Source organism: Drosophila virilis, chromosome X (assembly GCF_030788295.1).
Source record: "Drosophila virilis strain 15010-1051.87 chromosome X, Dvir_AGI_RSII-ME, whole genome shotgun sequence".
NCBI lineage: Eukaryota > Metazoa > Arthropoda > Insecta > Diptera > Drosophilidae > Drosophila > Drosophila virilis.
This window is the reverse complement of record NC_091543.1, coordinates 14,264,081-14,281,679: the sequence shown is the minus strand read 5'-3', so window position 1 is coordinate 14,281,679 and position 17,599 is coordinate 14,264,081. Positions and strand designations below refer to the sequence as shown.

At 43.9% G+C, this 17,599-nt stretch overlaps 1 protein-coding gene across 7 annotated transcripts in view; it reads left to right on the top strand.

Moving 5' to 3' along the window:
- The window catches only part of spri (Src homology 2 domain-containing protein sprint), a 115,361-nt gene that overhangs the window by 83,811 nt on the left and 13,951 nt on the right, over positions 1-17,599 (top strand). For all 7 annotated transcript variants that reach the window (XM_032440379.2, XM_032440376.2, XM_070211389.1 and 4 more), the window contains one exon: positions 8,725-8,934. In XM_032440379.2, coding sequence (XP_032296270.2) covers positions 8,725-8,934 — 210 coding nt within the window. The remainder of the gene's footprint in view (positions 1-8,724; positions 8,935-17,599) is intronic.

The following is a 17,599-nucleotide window of genomic DNA, read 5'->3' as shown; positions in this document are numbered from 1 at the left end:
CAACTATTCGCACGTTGCAAGGTTGCCAGACTGCAGAAAGCAACTACTTAAACAGCTGGTTAATCTACTGGCTTAGGCGCTGCTTTACAGATTGCATAGTTGCCAAACTTCTAACACTTTCCAATGTTAACAAACATGCTTAATTGCAAGCATATTGAAGTCAAAGCGTTATTGCCAAACTTCTTCAATTATGAGCATTGTTGTTCTACTTTGCATTCGTAATATCATGTAATTAATAGATTAATTTTATGTGTACTTTGATGTGTTGTTGGCAATCTTCATACAGTACCTAAAGCGCAACGTTGCCAAACTTCATGCACTGTAAACTAAGCAATATATATTTAATATAAGAGCTCATCAAATATTTGGCAAACTAAGTGCTGCGTTGGCAAACTAAGTGCTGCGTTGCCAAACTTCAAGCGCTGCAAAGTAGGCAATAAAAGGTCGTCGTTCAGACAAATTTGCAATTAAATTAGATTTGTCATCCACTAAAAAGAGATCTACACATACAAAACTTGAACTTTCCTTATTGAGCGCTATTGTCAGAGTTCATACAGTACCTATAGAGTACCTATGTCAGGCGCTGCACAGTAAACATTACGCAACTTATATTAAAAATGTCTTAGAAGAAGTTGCGGCCTTGTTGCCAAACTTCTCAGACTGCATTTGCTGCGATGCCAAACTTCCAACGCTACAAAGTAGGCAATATATTTGCCCTCTAGTGCATATTGCAAGTAATTTAGCTCTGTCAATTTTATCTCTGTGCTCGCTCGAGTGCCGTTGGCCAGGTTCAAAGTCAAAAACCAAATGAGAACTTACACGCTATTAAGTTTCTATATACTGCATATATATATATATATGCATGTAGTCGAGCTGGGCAACCACAAACGTGTGGACTGTCTGGACCGCTTTGAATACAAACCGAAGGCAGACACATGTTCACATTTTAATTTGTGTTGCATTTCCTGTTGCATTTGGCAAACGGCAACACACACAAAGAGAAAGAGAGGGAGAGAGAGAGAGAGGACCAAGGACAAACATCTTCGTTGTCTCGACTGCCGCATAAAATATTGATTTCAATGGGCTTCAGTTGACCAGTCGGGAGACAGGAGAAGCAACAGCAGCTGTGGCAGCTCTAACCATGCCACAAGCGGCCAGCCAGCCAACAATTTTAGCTCTGCGTTTTTCGGCCATTTATGAATATTCAATAAAAACAACAACATCAACGACAACAGCAACAAGCGTTGCCGATAAAACTGTCTGCTGCGCGTTGCCATAACCACAGACAGCTTCAGTGCAACAACAACAACAACAACAACTTGCAACACATGAGCCGCTTGCCGCTGCTGCTGATGCTGCTGCTGATGCTGCTGCTGCTGCTGCACGTTGTGTCTGCCTGTGGAAAGTTTTTATCGCCAGCCTGTGGCACTTGGAGGCTGTTGGGGAGGGCTGCTCAACTTTATTACTTTCATTATGCTTCAACCCTGCTGCTGGCATGTTGCCCATGCCCCCCGACCTGCCCACCCAGCTAACCCCTCCAGGCAAAGTCCATAAACAAGTTTCGAGTCTAATCTGCAGCTGCGGGCCATGTCCAGGTGCACGTGTACTAATTGCAGCGGTATTAGTGGCGCTTTGTCAGGCGGCTTACAGCCACGCCCCTGCCACAAAAGGCGCCCCATTTGGTCAGCTTTATGTTGAGCTTGTCATGTCAGTCGTTGTCCTGGCTTTGACTGTGACTCCTGGCATTCCTTTCTCTGGCTGGTTTTTTTTTTTTACCTTTTTTTTTTGCTGTTGTCCAGGCAACATGTTTACTGATGCCAGCCGCAGGATATGAAAGCCAGCAGCAGACAGGCAGAGGCAGGACTGCAGCCAGCTTTGACGCAGCTTTAAAGCAGCCTCTAATGAAGTGCGGCCCACCCAAAAAAAAAAAAAAAAACAAAAACAGAAAAGAAAAGGGAAGCAAAGCAAATCGTTTCATATTTGGTTTTTCGGTACAACTCCGGCCCAACTCCCAATTCGATGCACGCGTCTGGCCAGCTGGAAGTTTGTCACTCCATTTGATGCGATGTGCTGTGGCCTTGTGGTGGCTCGCACAGCCCGGGTGTCATGTGGCAGACTACTCGACTGCTTGATTCCTTGACTGCCTGATGCGCCTAATGGCACTGACTTTTTGACAGCCACTCTCGGCCAAGTTTCCTGTGTCGAGAGTCGCCCATGTCCGGTTTCTTGTGTCCTTTTCGCACCTACCCTTACACTTGACGGTCGCTGCAAAAACATTTGTCGTCTGTGTCTCGCCGTTGGCCACTTTTATGGCCATAGATTTTATGTGCAGCTTATTACTTGGCTTCAATGTTGATTGTATTTGACTTTGGCTAAGGGCTAAATCTTCTTATTGCCGAATTACGAATAGTTTTTGTGCTTTTACATGCCTATTTCAATTGTAGACGCTCTTGTTAAAGTTTTCCAGCATCTGCTGTTGCCAAATTTCCATATTCTTCTACTCTAGTCAGCTGTTGCCAAATTTCACGCAGCGACGTTGCCATGTTTCATTTGACATCTCTTTTTATTATGTTTCCATATTATATTTCACACAATTTGCTCTTCTTTAAATACATATAAAAAACGACAGGTGCATATAAACTCTACACTGTTGCCTAACTTCGTGTGGCAATGTTGCCAAACTTCAGCACAACGCTATTTGTTATGCCTAAAATTCGGTTCCAACTACGTACGCTTCAGTATTTTGTCTTTTTATAAAATCATATTAATACATTTTATCTTTATCTGTCTTGTGCAAGCGGCAGCGTAATTTTATTTACTAAACTAAAAATCAAATGTTTTTGCACATTTTTCGCTGTTGACAAATGTTATGAAGCAGCATTGCCAAACTTCACAAAGACGCTCTTTAATGTGCTTCCCCCATTTTGAACAGTTGCCCAACTGCAGACCGCAGCGTTGCCAGACTTCACTAAAACGCCGTTAATTATGCATTCATAGTGCGGCTGTCCAACAAATCGACAACATGTCAACATCGCGCTTCAATTAGCCAGAGCCAGCATCGCATTTAGGCTGCTCTCTGACACACACACATACACAGACAAATCCACTGTCAGACATGGAACAGGACATTGGCGGTCCTTCTGCCTGCTTTGATCCGTTGACAAGACTAAACACGCAGACAGGACCCAATGGCAAAGGCAACGGGCACAGGCACAAGCACATATGTCACCCAGCTAGCAAATGTTGCACTGTCTGTTCCCAAGGCTCAAATGCTGCTGATGTTGCTGCTGATGTTGATGTTGTTGTTGCTGCTGTTGCTGTTATTATTGTTGCTGCTGCTGCTTTTGGCGCAGTTGTTGCCATTGCGGTTTTTGGCCGCCGCTGTTGCTGCCATTAAATGTAATTCTCTGTGGTTTTTATGGTTTTTTAAAACATTCAACAACATTTTACGTGGCTGCTATTTATCTTTTATTTCGGCACTCACTTCAGCTGCTTCCCCCCCAACCTACCCCTTGGCTGCCGGCAGCTTCTGTTACAGCTGCTGCTGCTGTCATGTCCCTTGCCGTGTCGCCCAGCACGTTCTATTTGCTGTTGTTGTTGCTAGTTGTGTGTTGTGTGTTGCCGCTGCGCTGCGTCAGGCAATAATTCAGTCTCGAGTGCAATTTGGCGGCTGCACACACACGCACACACACACTCGCACACACACACTCGCACATACACACTCACGTGCGCTGCTTTTGTGCTTATCTCGCTCACCTTTTGTCAAACTATTAGCAAAGCGTCTGCACAAAGCACACCATGCACAGTGGGCTGCATATGTGAACTGAACTCATATAATATGCTATTTAAATAGTTTGATAACAAAAATATGCCTAGTCCTAATAGTAAAACATATCAAATGTATCTGCTGTAAGAAATTTATAGAAAAACCTTTTCTGCTTAAAATACCAAAACTTAAATAAAATTATGTAAGTCATTTTTCCTAATTCAAGACCTGCTGTAAATCGAAACCAAGTTTTCATTATATTAATTATCTTGTATCTTTTACTCAAAGAACTGCTGCATCTCGATACGAAAATTAAATTGGCTTGAGTTATATAAGTTGATGATTTGCTGTCGCAAATGGATACCGGAACATGATTTCTTTTACTTCAGGACTTGCTGCAAATCGTAACCAAACATTGACTTATATAGCTGTGTGATTTGCCATCGAGAATGCAATTTGGTGTATCATTTATTTTACCCCAAGACCTGTTGAAACACTAAACCAAAATTCAATAACATCAACTTATATAACTTCGTGATCTGCTATTGTAAATGGAATACGGAATATTGTTTGTCTTACTCCAAGACCTGCTGAAACTCTAAACCAAAATGTAATTACATTGGCTTATATAATTTTATGATTTGCCCAACAGAATTGAATTCAGATAATCATTTCTGCTGCTCGGAAATGGAAACCAGAGTTTAATTAGATAGACTTGCATCATCTTAGCCTCCCAGACATGACGAAACTGGAGACCAAGGTTTAATTACGTTGACTTATATAAATTAATTATTTGCTGGCAAGCGAAAATGGCAACTAGATTGAGTTTAATCAGACGCAGCAGCTGCTCTTCCATTGTCGTCTATCTCTGCACTCTACGCTATCAATTTCTATTGTCTTTTGCGACATTTGTCGCATTGCAAATATTTCATTGCATACTTTTGTGCGGTCGCCATGTTGTGTGCAGCAAATTTTTGTTGCGCAATTTATTAGAGCATGTCCACACACACACACACCCCCCTCCCCCTGTCCGCTGCACAGGTAAATGCATTGCAGTTAGTCTGGCTAGAGTGTTGAGATATTATTATTTGTCGTTTGGCTGGGAATTTTTATATTGGCATTGAATTTCGTTTTGTCGAAATTGTTGCCAATATTGGAAAACTAAATATTAGCAGGCTGCTCAATGTTTAACAAAAGGTGCGCCAGCCAGAAGAGACTTCTGTTTTGGTGGCAGGCAGGCACGATGGAGTGGATGAAGGGGGTGGGGAGGGTGAGCCAGCTGCAGCAGCGTTTCAATGGCGATTTTCATTTTCAGCCGCCGGCAACGGAAGTCAACTTACTTTCGTTGTCTGCCAGCAGCAACAACAACAACGAGGACAACGAGAACAACAAGACGACGTCTGCGTCTCTGTCTGCTGCTTTCTGACCCTGAAATGTCTGCTTTGGAAATACACACTGCTGCACAGCTACAGCTGCTCCAGCTTCAGATCCAGCTCCAGCTCCAGCTCCAACTCCAGCTCCAGCTGTTTGTCTGGCCGCGCCGCTTGGCTGGCCATTGTGTTGCAGTCACTGTTGCAGACGAGCTTGAAGCGCCAAAAGCAGCGCCCAAAATTTAAAGTCGCGACTGTTTGCTTAACATTACGCGTAGACAGCCGAAGCCGTGCCCCCCAACCAAGTCAACCAACCGCCCCCTTATTCGCCCAAAATCAAACACATTTTGCTGGCACACATGCGACCAGGCAGCAACCCCCAGTGGTACTTGAAAATGCAGTCGGGCTACTTAGAGAGCTATTTTTTTAGCATTCTTTTTTTTTTTTTGGATTCCAGGGGTTGCTGCCAGCAGCAGGCGCTCTCAGCTACAGTGTGTGTGTGTGTGTGTGTGGCAAAGCTGTAAACAAATGAGAGCCTGGGCCAACTTAATAACTAACGCATTATTTGCTGACTGCCTGCAGGAGGAGTCCTACCAGCAAATAGTTTTGTGGCCAGCCAGGAGACGTGCATATATATAAATATATATATATATGCACAAAAAAGGACTCGTCTCCTTAATAAGCAATACTTAAGACTTAATGCAGGGCATCAAATATGCGCAGCATTTACCTCAACGAGCAGCTCCATTCTTGAAGCGCTGCGCCTGGCGGGCTGGTAGGGGGGCGGGGGGAGCAGCCCCATAAGGGTTGTCCCGTCGCAACCGCAGCGCAGGCTCCCTTTTTATTTATTTTTTTTGTCGGTTTTCGTCGTGATTTTTGATTTAAGCATAATTTTGCAAAATTCTCGTCGTTTGGCGGGACGTCCTGCTGTGTCCTGCTGTGCGCGCTCTTTGAAATATTTCCCAACATTTCTTCAAGGGATTTGCGCAATTTTCCCTTTTATTCCCCCCCATTTTTTTTCAAGCCCCCTTTTTCATAATGTTGTCTGTCTCGCATTTAAATGCTTGGCAAATAAACAGGCAACATTTTGCAGCATTTCCATTGCCATTTTCCATTTTCCATTTCCATTTCAATGCGTTTCGTTGTCTTGAGATTCTTGTTACGCTTCGTTTCGCTCTCATCTCATTTCCGACTCCTGGCAACGCGGCGTATGATTAATGCCACGAAAAGGTCAACAGAGCAAAAAAAAACAGAGCAAAAAAAAACCCCGTTTAATAAATGACATCAAAAATTAAAACTCGCTGCCAGCGCGTAAATCAAATTTCTATTTGCACACAGATACCAATGATACGCATCTATCCAGATACATATATATATATATATGCACTCACACACACACACACAAGCACATGCTCTAGGTGTGTGTGTTTGCGACAGGCCAACCTAATTTGACAGTCGGCCAGAAATAACTCAATTAGTGACGCGACCTTTTTGCGACCCTGCTACAAGATTTCACAAGGCCCAAACACAAACTGTTGGAACAAATATATATATACATCTAGATATATATATATATATATATATATGTGTATAGGTATTTATAAAAAAGGGCAACCCTATCCGTGACGTTGTTAGCGGTAACGAATTCGTGGGCTGAGACCTCTAGACCTTGGCTCGAGCAAGGCCACTTGACTTTTTTTTTAATGCGACATCTGAAGTAGCCGTACGTGTAGATACCCTGCCCGAAAGCTCATAGAGTTGCTTGCTATCATACTCTTCAATTGCATTCAGACTGTCTTGCATTCAGATTCAATTTTAACTCAAGTTGAATCGAAGTCTTCTGGAAATTTCCAAGTATTTTTTTTGCTTAAATGAATGTTATATTATATTATGGAAATTAGTGAAGCTTCAATTAAGTAAAATATTTAACGTAAATTTGATCGCCAGCCAAAATGTGATCTAGCCAAGTTTTAGTTATTTATCCTTTAAATATAGTTTATTTTCCATATTTCTATTATCTATATTATCCTCGCGCACATATTGTGAGGCTATAAAGCGAGTTGATTGAGTTAGCTGCTGCTTTGCGCCCAAGCCAGGTCGAAGATAAACATGGACTCTACGCTTTCTAGGCATGAACTTGTTTTTGTGTACTCAAAATTTGCATTTGCATAAGCTGCTGCCCTGTTGCCTTGGCATCAATTTGGCATCGCTTACAGTTGGCAAACATTCACAGCGCTGGCATTATAATGCTCGAAACACACACACACACACACACTGAGAGTGAAATTGGGGTGCACACTTTGAGCCCCAGCTAGCCCAGCTCCCCTCCCCTGCTGGGGCTGCATTTTCAGACCGGGGCGCACAAAAGTGTGCTATGGCAATGTAAGAGGCCTCGACATGAGCGTTGCCCGGAATAAAAACTCAACTTCAAAAGACCGCCCACGGCAATTTTCAATTAAAATTCGCCTACGCGAATGATATAGAAATTTTTCGGTTTCATTTTGGGAGAATTGTGTAAGAATGCCGCAGGATACTGCGTTGGTTGTTTGGCGGTGTGCTCTTGCCTTGGCAGACGGCCGCGGGCTCTTTCCAAGTTGTGCCCGAACAATTTTTGATGGCACGACATGAGATTGCACTCAAGATTTGACAGCGCCGGTGTACATGTGTGTGCGTGTGTGCGTATGTGTGTGTGTGTACTCTTACAAGAGTGGAGCTCTTAATATGGCCATCAGCTATATGTCAAGCAGACTGCGTATGTCAGGCGTTCACAGAACAAGCGAATGTCCTGGCCCTGGTTTTGGCGTGCCAGCCAGCTTGAGTAGTGCTCAAAAACGCAGCTAAATGCGGTCGAGTATGCTGTTGTCTAGCCCCTTGTTAGCTTCATGTGGATAGTTTTCACATAAAGACTAAAGCTCTTGCAGCCCTGGCTTTGCGCTCTATGCTGTTGGCTAACCTCTTGTTAGCTCTGCTTTAGCTGAAAAGTGCCCTCCACTAAGATTTTAAGCCGGAAAAGCAATGTTAGCCCTGGTTTTGTATGGTAGCCTAGACTATAGGCACAGGTAGGCGTTTCATATATCTTGTAATTTATTTTAAAATCAGCTAAGAACTGCTCTGTTAAGTTATCTTAAGTGTAGGTATACAGCGCTGTAGATTAGAGTTCATTGCAGCCCTGGCGTTGTATGACAGCCCAGGGCTGAAGTACAGCTTAAGGTACTTAATTACTGTAGCTTGTATTTCATATTTCACTCCGTTAAGCAGCCCCCTCATTGCTTAACAGCTCTGTTCTACTTGTGGCTGCCAGTGTAAGCGAATTGCAACCCTGGTTTTGTATGACAGCCATGCTTCAGGCTAAAGCTATGGTGTTTTTTGTTTTATTTCCAAATATCAGCAAACAGCTCAGCAGCTGTTTTTTGAATGCCTTGGTCCATATCTTCAGGCATATCAGCTGCATATTAACAAAAATATATAGCATTGAGTGTGCCCAGATGTCAAATAAGTATGCATATTATGTAACATGTTTTCACTTTTAGTTAAGGTAAATCCCCTTTTGATAACACTTGCACTTACTGTCATTTCCATACTTTACAGTCACGCACATCTCTAGTCTCCAGCTCGGAGGGCGGCATTTTGGCCGAGGGCGAAACATCCAGCGAGGAGAGCTCCCGTGATTCCAGCGACAATTCGCCGCCCTGTGATTTGGGATTGATGGAAAGATTGCTGCTAACGCATCCCATGTGGTTTCTGCCCGGCATTCAGCGTTCCGGTGCCGTGCACTTGCTCCAGGGCAAAGAGGAGGGGGTGAGTGAAAGCTAACGATAATTATCCATTTTATTGATTTCGTTTAATGAGACAATTGCCGGCGTATGCAAAATATATGTAAATAAACAAATTGCGGGCTCACGTCGGGCAGCGGGTGAATAAATCAGCAAACACATGTGACCACAAAATTTGCACACAATTTGCAAACCAAAGATAAAAACCAGTATGAAAAAAAAATGCAAAAAAAAAAAAAAAAAAAAAAACATAATAACATTGCATACAAACAGGCGCATTTACATATACAAATTGCAATCAATTAACGTGTATCTGCAGAGAGTGGGCGTGGCATGTGTGTGTGGGGGGATCGGCAAATCGGGCTTCGTGGTGCGTGTCCTGTACAAATACACACAGATTCATTAATATTACGACAGCGACAACAATGCGAAGCCCTTTTAATTGTAAATGTATAAAGATAAACAAAGAAATGTTGCCAGGACTCGACCAGGACTCGGGCTGCGGCTGCTGCGCTTGCAAATTCATTGAAATTTATCCTGGCTACCAGCAAAAGGCAGACTACACTGGTGCGGGCACCCAAATGGTGGGGCCACATGACAAAGGCGACGAGAGACAATAGCCAACCTATGGGATTTGCAGAGCGTCGTCTAGGTGGGAGTTCGTCCTGTGGGGCTGGGCGCTGGCTGCTGGTCATTTTGTGATTCAAGGCGCTTTGCATAGACAATTGAAATGACGTCGATGCGGACGCAGAGGAGAACAGAAGAAACGCCCAACAAATTGTACAGATTCAATAAGTTGCCAGGGCCAAGTCGCTGTTCTGCCGAGCAATTATCACGTGTAGGGCAGACAGCCTGGCTGGCAGGATAACAGGCAAATGGATTCAACGAATGCTTCATCGAATCGCCCGAATGCCAGCTAAATTGCTTGCCATTTGTTACCCCAAGCCGGCGCACTACACTCAAGTGCCACGGCCCGTCAGGGGGGCGTGGCAAATGCATCACAAATTGAAAATTATATGCCAACATTTATATAAACGAGCGCACATCTCCTTTGGCACGGGCACGGCTCAAGCATGTGGCAACTAGGGTCTTCTCTAAAAACTGGTAGAAACATATAAAGAATAATATACGAGCTTTTAAGCATACAGCGAATATATATGCACAATTGGGGAATCTCTTTTATATTCAATTTTAAATAATTTACGAACTATTTTTGTTTCTTTTACCTGTGAACGTTTTTTGCTTTATTTGCTGTCATACCTTGAACTCTGCCAGAGAACTCTATATTGAATTTACTTGGAAACAGCTTTTAGAGTTCAAATTGAATTATTACAAATATTACCAATTGCTTTAAATAATTCCAGAAGGATTTCAGGAACCTTTAAAAGTCAGTTTTTATCAATTTCACAATTTAATTATTCACAAATAATTTAATTGATATTGTTTTCATTATTTACTTAACATAAATGCAAAGCAATTAACGCAGCTTTTTGTAACGAAAAACGCTGCGTAAAAATTCGTATTTATTTTCAATTTTTCATTTTCAATTTAAAGCACATTGCCTTGCACTCATAAAGCCCATATTGAATTAAAGTTAAATTGTTTGTGAAGTCATTTTTTGAAGCAGTTCATTGTCTATATTTTAATGCCATATCAAATTTAGTTCGGGACCAAATACCCTGTAAAGTAGGGCTAGATACGAGGTTTATGCCACACTTGCCCACTTGAGGCTAAAAATTTAGTGCGCCGCCTAAAAGCATGCAACGGAAATTTCAATTTCGAACTTTTCCTGCGCCAAGTTTGGTTTTGCGTTTCGCCAAGTTTTGCACGCATTGTGAATGCAAAACTTGAAATTGTCGAGCACTGAATATTGAGCACGGCACGCGACGACCAGCTACTGCAGCAGTCCGTACGGCACACACAAAAAAAAGAAAGAAAGAAAGGAAAGAAGAAAAGTGAAAAGCGTTTTTCAGCTTGGCAATTTTCAATTGTCGAACGCGTCGCAACAATGGCGCATTGATTGCAGCATATTGGACTGGCGGGCGGGTCTGTCAGCTGCTCCTTGCTTGGAAGGGGCAAAAACTTTTCACTTTTTTGCCAACTGCTGCACCTTTAGTCCTGCAGCCCGTCTCCCTCTTTCTCTCTCCTCTCTCTTTCTGGCTCTTCTCTATTTGCCTATTGAAACGCTAATTGCATGCGTCGGCGTCAGCGTCGGCAATTACACGCGCCGTCACTCCTTCGCCCCATGCATTCGAACCCCCTTACCGCCCCCCCCCCCTTCCGCCTGCTTCAGCCTCTAAACCCTCAACCGCTCAGCAGCAGGCCCATTAGGCGACTCCATTGCAGCAGTTGCCACGCATTTGTTTATGCGTTTAATAAAAAAGTATTTGCATAATTGAAATTGAAATTGAAGCAGCCGCTGCAAGTGGCCGCCCTGCCCCCTGCCCCGCCCTGATAGTCGATTGGATTTGACCCTCTGTGTAAACTGCATTGGTAAATGTTTGTAATTAAAAATCAATCAATATGTTTGAGCTGCGAATGCGGCTGCCGCAATGGGCATGGCTATGGCTGCCCATTTGTGGCAACACATGCGGCTGCAACAACAACAACAACAACAACAAGAGCAACCTTCAACAACAACCGTCGTTGTTTGCTTTGGTCCATTTGCCTGCCTGGTATTTTAATTACTTGTTTTGCCAGTTGTCCGGCGTTTCCATCTGTGCGTTTTCTTCTTTTTCCTTTTTCACTTTTCTCTCTCTCTGTCTCTCTCTCTCTCTCTCTCTCTGAACACTCTGCCTCGCCCACTCTCGCTTTCCTTCCCACGCTCTGCTGCCGTCTCCATCAATCATAAACAGTTCGAAGCTGAAGCTGAATCTGAAACCTGAAGTTGCCCTCCTGGTCACATGTGCGTGCAGCTCTCTTCTTGTTTTTTCCTGATTTGTTTAATACCCTGTAAAGTGGGCACCAGGCGGGCCATATAGAAGGCATTTTCAGCTATACATACATTAAATGTATCAGGACTACGATTCAGAAGTTCCGAACCAATTGCCTGACCTTAGATATTCTATTTGGGTTTTTTCTACTGTACAAAGATGGTTAAACAATAACATTGGCTGGGTTTTAAATTAATTGTACTTTGTAGTTGAATGTCCCTCAAAAGTTGTTTACATCGAAGCAAATCAATTTTGACAAAAATTAATCTGAGCTCGAGTCGATTCAGTTTCTCTTCCTAAACTTAGAAATCGCTGAACATTTTTCTACTAAGTTCTTAAATATCATTGTCTTAGCCAATATCTAGCTTAGACAAGGTAACTTCTAGTGCTGCTTGCCGGCTATGACTTTTTTTTGCTGTTTATTTTGCTCGGCATTTGGCGTCAGGGATTTGTTATGCCGACCACAAAAAGTAATTAGCAGCAAATGGCGACTGATGAAGGTCTTCACGTGTGCAGCATATTGGAATGTTGTTTTGCATGTTGCCACGGGCAGCGGCAACATCATTAGCCAAGTTGCAAGTGGCGCCCAAAGGTATGCAGCATACAGTAGCTATGTCCAACTATCTGGCAGGCACAATATTTGAATATGTGGTTGCATTTCGTGTTCTATTATTCTTTAAATTTTGTTTGAAAATTGCAGTTCGTTTTTTATTTTTGGGCTTGTTTAAATTGTTTGACTCGCATTCCCTTTGAGTGCATTTGATTTATGCGTCGGATTCATTGCATAGCCACAGGCGCCAGCCCAAAATGAACTTGTTAAGCTGCAGCTAACGCCAAATGCATGACCACCCCCCACACTCGTTCCCCTTCGATTCGACCCACACCAGACAGCGCTTTGGCTGCTTAAATGGCCAATAGGCAAGCGAACAAAGCAATCAAATTGAATTTTTTCGACCATGGCTATGGAATTTTTCGGCTTTGTCGCTTGGCATGTGCTCCAATGTCAAAGGGGGGCAGGTAGAGGGAGCAGGGGTCGTCAGCTTACATGGCAAAAAGTCAGCATTTCCCCCTCCCCCCCTCCAAAAAAAAAAAAAAAAAACAGAAAATAAAATAAAACACAGCAGCCCAAAAGAAAGCAACTGTAGCAGCCACATAGGCGCAGACAGTTTTTATTTATCACCCGCAGTGCAGGGCTAAGCGAGAGGATAGGTCTTTTAAGGAGTGTGGAGGAAGAGGGGGGGAGGGGGTTGTGCTGCAAAGGGGTTTGGGCATGCCATCAACAACAGGCGTTGGAACAGTAGCCGTCGCAGCGGCAGCCACAGCTGATGAGCGATAAGGCCGCAGACAGCTGCAGTGTGGGGGATCACATGTGTGCAAGTGTGTGTGTGTGTATCTGTGTGCAAGCAGAGACATTCGCACATTTGGGGGTAAGTCCAGATGACAACCAAAGCGAAAGCCAAAGCCAAAGCCAAAGCCAAAGGGTTGCTAGCGACACCATATAACATAAAACAGACAGAGCCGCACAATTTGGTAGGGAGTTCCATTGAGCAGCACTCATAAGTTGGATAGTTAACATACCATAAACACAGCTGGAGAGCTGCCAATTTATGCGAATATCCTGCAACATAGCTGGCTGGGCTTTCATATAAAGTCCTTTCGCTGTCTTCACATTTATTGCCCAACACATTTTACTGCTTATTTAAGAGGGCCTCCCATGGATTGAGCTCGGTTTTGAGCTTGAAGTTAGTTTAGAAAAGTTGGCTACACGAACGGGGAATACTTGGTATACTATTGCTCTGAGAATGGCAAATATCAGCTAGTCTTTAAGCATAAGTTGGTAGCTTAGGAAATTCGCATGACTTCCCTGAGACTGTTGCTCTTCTTTTGAGCACAGCGAATGCTTCAATCAAGTCATCTAGAGCTAGACTGATTATCTAATCTCAGGAGCTGGACGATTGCTAAAGAAATGTGGCACTGTCTCTTTTCCTTCCACGGGGCAGCAAGTTGTTTTAGAAGGCTAAAGGTCTGGCGGCATCTTATCAATCCTCTATTGGTTTTCTGTGCTAAAAGTCATCTTTGAACCCGGCTGAGGCACAATTTAGATAAGTTGTTTCTGCTGTAACTTAAAATAAAACAATTTAATGGCTTTAGAGACATGATTCTTTGATTCCTAACTTGAACTGCTTAAATCAAATTTGCATTTTCCATTTGCCGCATTTAAAATTCAAATTTCGTTTCTATCACATTCGGGCGCTGGATTTAAGCCTTGTCACACGTGGCGTATGCGCAACGTGACGCTAGCTGCTGGCGCAGTGGTAAAGGGGAAACTGTCTGAATGCATTTTGGCCATGCTCGTTACACAAGAGCAACAACAACAACAACAACAACAAGCTGCAGCAACAACAAGGACACACGAGCAACGGCGACACATTGTGCTAATGAATTATTAACAAAAATTATAATTGAAAGCCGTTTGGCAAATGAGTTTAATGCACTTGCACAGCACCCACAACAAAGCAACAGCAGCAGCAGCTATGTGTGTGTGTGTGAGAGTGTGTGTGTGTGTGTGTGCAACTGACGTAGCCAATGATGAAAAGGCAAAATTGAAAACCAAAGCCCCAAACGGAACCAGCGGAAATCAAGGGAAATCAGCTTAAGGCAGACCCAGGGCGGGAACAAAACAAAGAGGGCGTGACGCGGAAGGGGGGGGGGGGGGGGGGCTGACTCTTGAACTGCAGAACGAAAGCCGCTTAGTAGCCAATGCAACGAGTAGATTGAAGACGGGGGCTGCAAGGGCATGGGGTGCGAGTGTTGTGACAGAGGGGTCAGCCAAGTGGACAGCGAAAAGCAAATGAAAAGGCAGCGGTTCAGCTCAAGAGAGAGAGAGAGAGAGGTGAGGAGAGAGATGAGGGGGTCAAAAGTAGCGCAGGGAACGGGAAGCCGTGGTTGTCTATTGTTGGACTTTGGCTTCAAATTCAATTTGCTATGCAAAGAAAGCGAATCGCAAGTAAAACAAAAGAAAATGGAAACAAAAAATGAAAAGAAGGAAATAGCCAAATGAATGTCAATGAAATGCAAATGGTGAAAAGCGGCGACCAAACGCTGCGGGAGGAAGTGAAGGAGTGTGCATGCCATGAGGGTTGATAACCCAAAGCCACAGTCGGAGTCCAAGCAGCTGGGACATTTGCATTGGCCGCTCACATTACCAATTTGAATAAAATATGAGATTTTTATGATGTACACGTAAGCGAGAAGTCCGAAGGTTCAAGAGTTCCCCCACGCCGTTGCTTCCTTCGTGTCTTCCCTTTTTTAATAGCCGGCCAATAACTAGATAATGGAGCTCAAGTTCCTTCTCAGCGGCACAGTTGGAGACGCTGCTTGGCATAATTTCATCATTTTATGCAGTTTATTTTTATTTTTTTTTTCCTTTCTATATTTCAATCCCACTGCTCCCAATTGTCCGCAACTGTCGTCCGTCCGTGCTTCCACTTGCCAGTTGCCTAACCACACAAACCGCCGACACTCATTAGGCGGCGGCGCATCTCCCTTGGGCTGGACTGTCCTGTCTGGTGTTAAATTGCTGCGCATTGCTGCCACCGTTCACTGGCAGGGGCTTGGGTTTCGATTTCAAGTTCTGAAAGGATATGCAAATTCGTTGGCCTGGACATGAGAGCAACACTTTCCCAAAGTGCTATTTTTTTGAGCAGAACGCCCAAAAGCAGGCAACACAATCGTTTAGAGTTCTATTTCCATTTCCATAGCAGCTCTATTCAAACTAAGATGAAGCTCTAGTCTAACCTAGGCCAATGAATAGGATTTATATGCAAACTTTTCAAGCTATATTTAGCTATAAATAGCTTTGGCTTTGTAGGCCTTTGCTAGGATGTTACAGCCTTTCCGAAACATTTCCTTCTATAACTCGTTTATATCTTGCCTGGATGTAATATGGCTTAAATAATATTTCGAATCGAATTTTAGCTTGAAGCCATTTGTTAAGGCCAATAAAGTCTTCCCTGTTGTTTAGTTAATTGCAAATGCGTGCGTGAATTCGGATTAGCCTCGTGACATGTTGCATGTTGCATGTTGCACAAGTGCCACAAAAATCTGAGCAACTTCTCAGCTCTCCACACTGCGCTTGAAACAATTTACTTGCCCGCAATTTACTTCAGTGCAACCGGAGGCCATTAAGTTGTCAAGATTTGATGTCAAGCATTTTGATGTGCCGCAGCAGCAACACGATTGATACGACAGACAGGGGACAGGGAGCGAGGAAGAACGGGTGGGATTGGGCTTGGCCATTGGAATGGGTGAGTGCAAGGGGCACATTTATATAAAATACAAGTTGAAGCATGATTTGATGATTATAGACTAGACTTGGCGCTCGAGCGAGCGCAAAGAGTCTATTTGCGGGCCAAAACCTGATTACGACATCCCAATAGCAGCGGCAGGCCAAAGGACGGAGTACGACGCTCGGATTGGGAAGCCTGCACTTTCGATTCCTGGCCAGGGACCGCAAAACGGGCAGACACAGAGACACAGAACCAGACTGACAGACACTGGAGCAGCAGCGCATAGCGAAGGACGACAACAGCAATAGCATTTGGGCCCAGAGCCAACGAACAGAAGGAAAGGGTTGACGGGCTGCGGACATTTTTCAGCGTATGCGGCCCAAGGGCGAACGCGGCAAATAGTCGAGAAATGGAAACCGGAAATGTTGTTACACGCCCTGCCACCCCCTGCCCTGGACCAAGCACAGCCGTAGAAAAGTGCAGTTGCCTCACAAGCTATGCCGGAAATGGGCGCAAATGCGACAACGACAAGGATAAGCACGTGGACGGGGCGGGCATGTGGTGGCTGTGTGTGTGTGTGTGTGTGTGTGCACGTGTGTGTGTTGAGTGCTGTGTGATTTGTGCGCCATGCAATAATTTACATGCAATTAAATGCCCAACCAAATGCAATGAACAAGCCACAAATGGCCGCAAATCACTTTCGCCCGCATTTCGCCATTTGAAGCAAGTGTGAAAATTGTAAAAATGGCTAAAAACTGGCAGAAAGTCTATATATATATATTCTTGATCAGCATCAACAGCCGAACAGAATCTAGCCATGTCCGCCTGTCCGTCCGTATACATGAACACAAGGATCTCGTTACCCATATGAGCTAGAGGAATCGAAATCGAAATCCTGTTTTATGAGCAAATCTCTTCAGTTACAAGAGCTAGAGTCACCAAACGTGACATGCTATATATTTGCTGGATCCCTCGGTCCATCCGTGTCTATTCGAACTTATCCCTCAGTTTTAAAGCTATCGTCATGAAACCTTGCACAGGTTTGTGTTTTTTAGTTGCAGACTGGCTGTCTGTTGGTCGGAACCAGCTGAATCGAATCACTATATAGAAATTATTTATCCTTATTTATGTTTTCACCAAGAAAGTAATAGAAACTGTTTAATGGAACACAAAGCGCCGCAATTGTTCACTGGCAAATATATGTACTTTAGCCATTCGAGCGTCTGTTTGTTTGTCGCTGTCACAGGCACAACATTTAAATTTACGAGACACGGCCACGCCCACTGGCGACTGTGACCAATAAACGCCCTCTACTAGAGGGTTCGCATTTGAAGTGCAAAAGTGCAAGTGATATTTTGTGGAATGTAAGATTTTTTGGCTGCTGCAGCACCTCGATGTGAGCGGTGGCAGCTGTTGACCACAGCAGCTGGCTGCAAACGGCGGCGAGTAAGGCCAGTAGGAGGGGGTG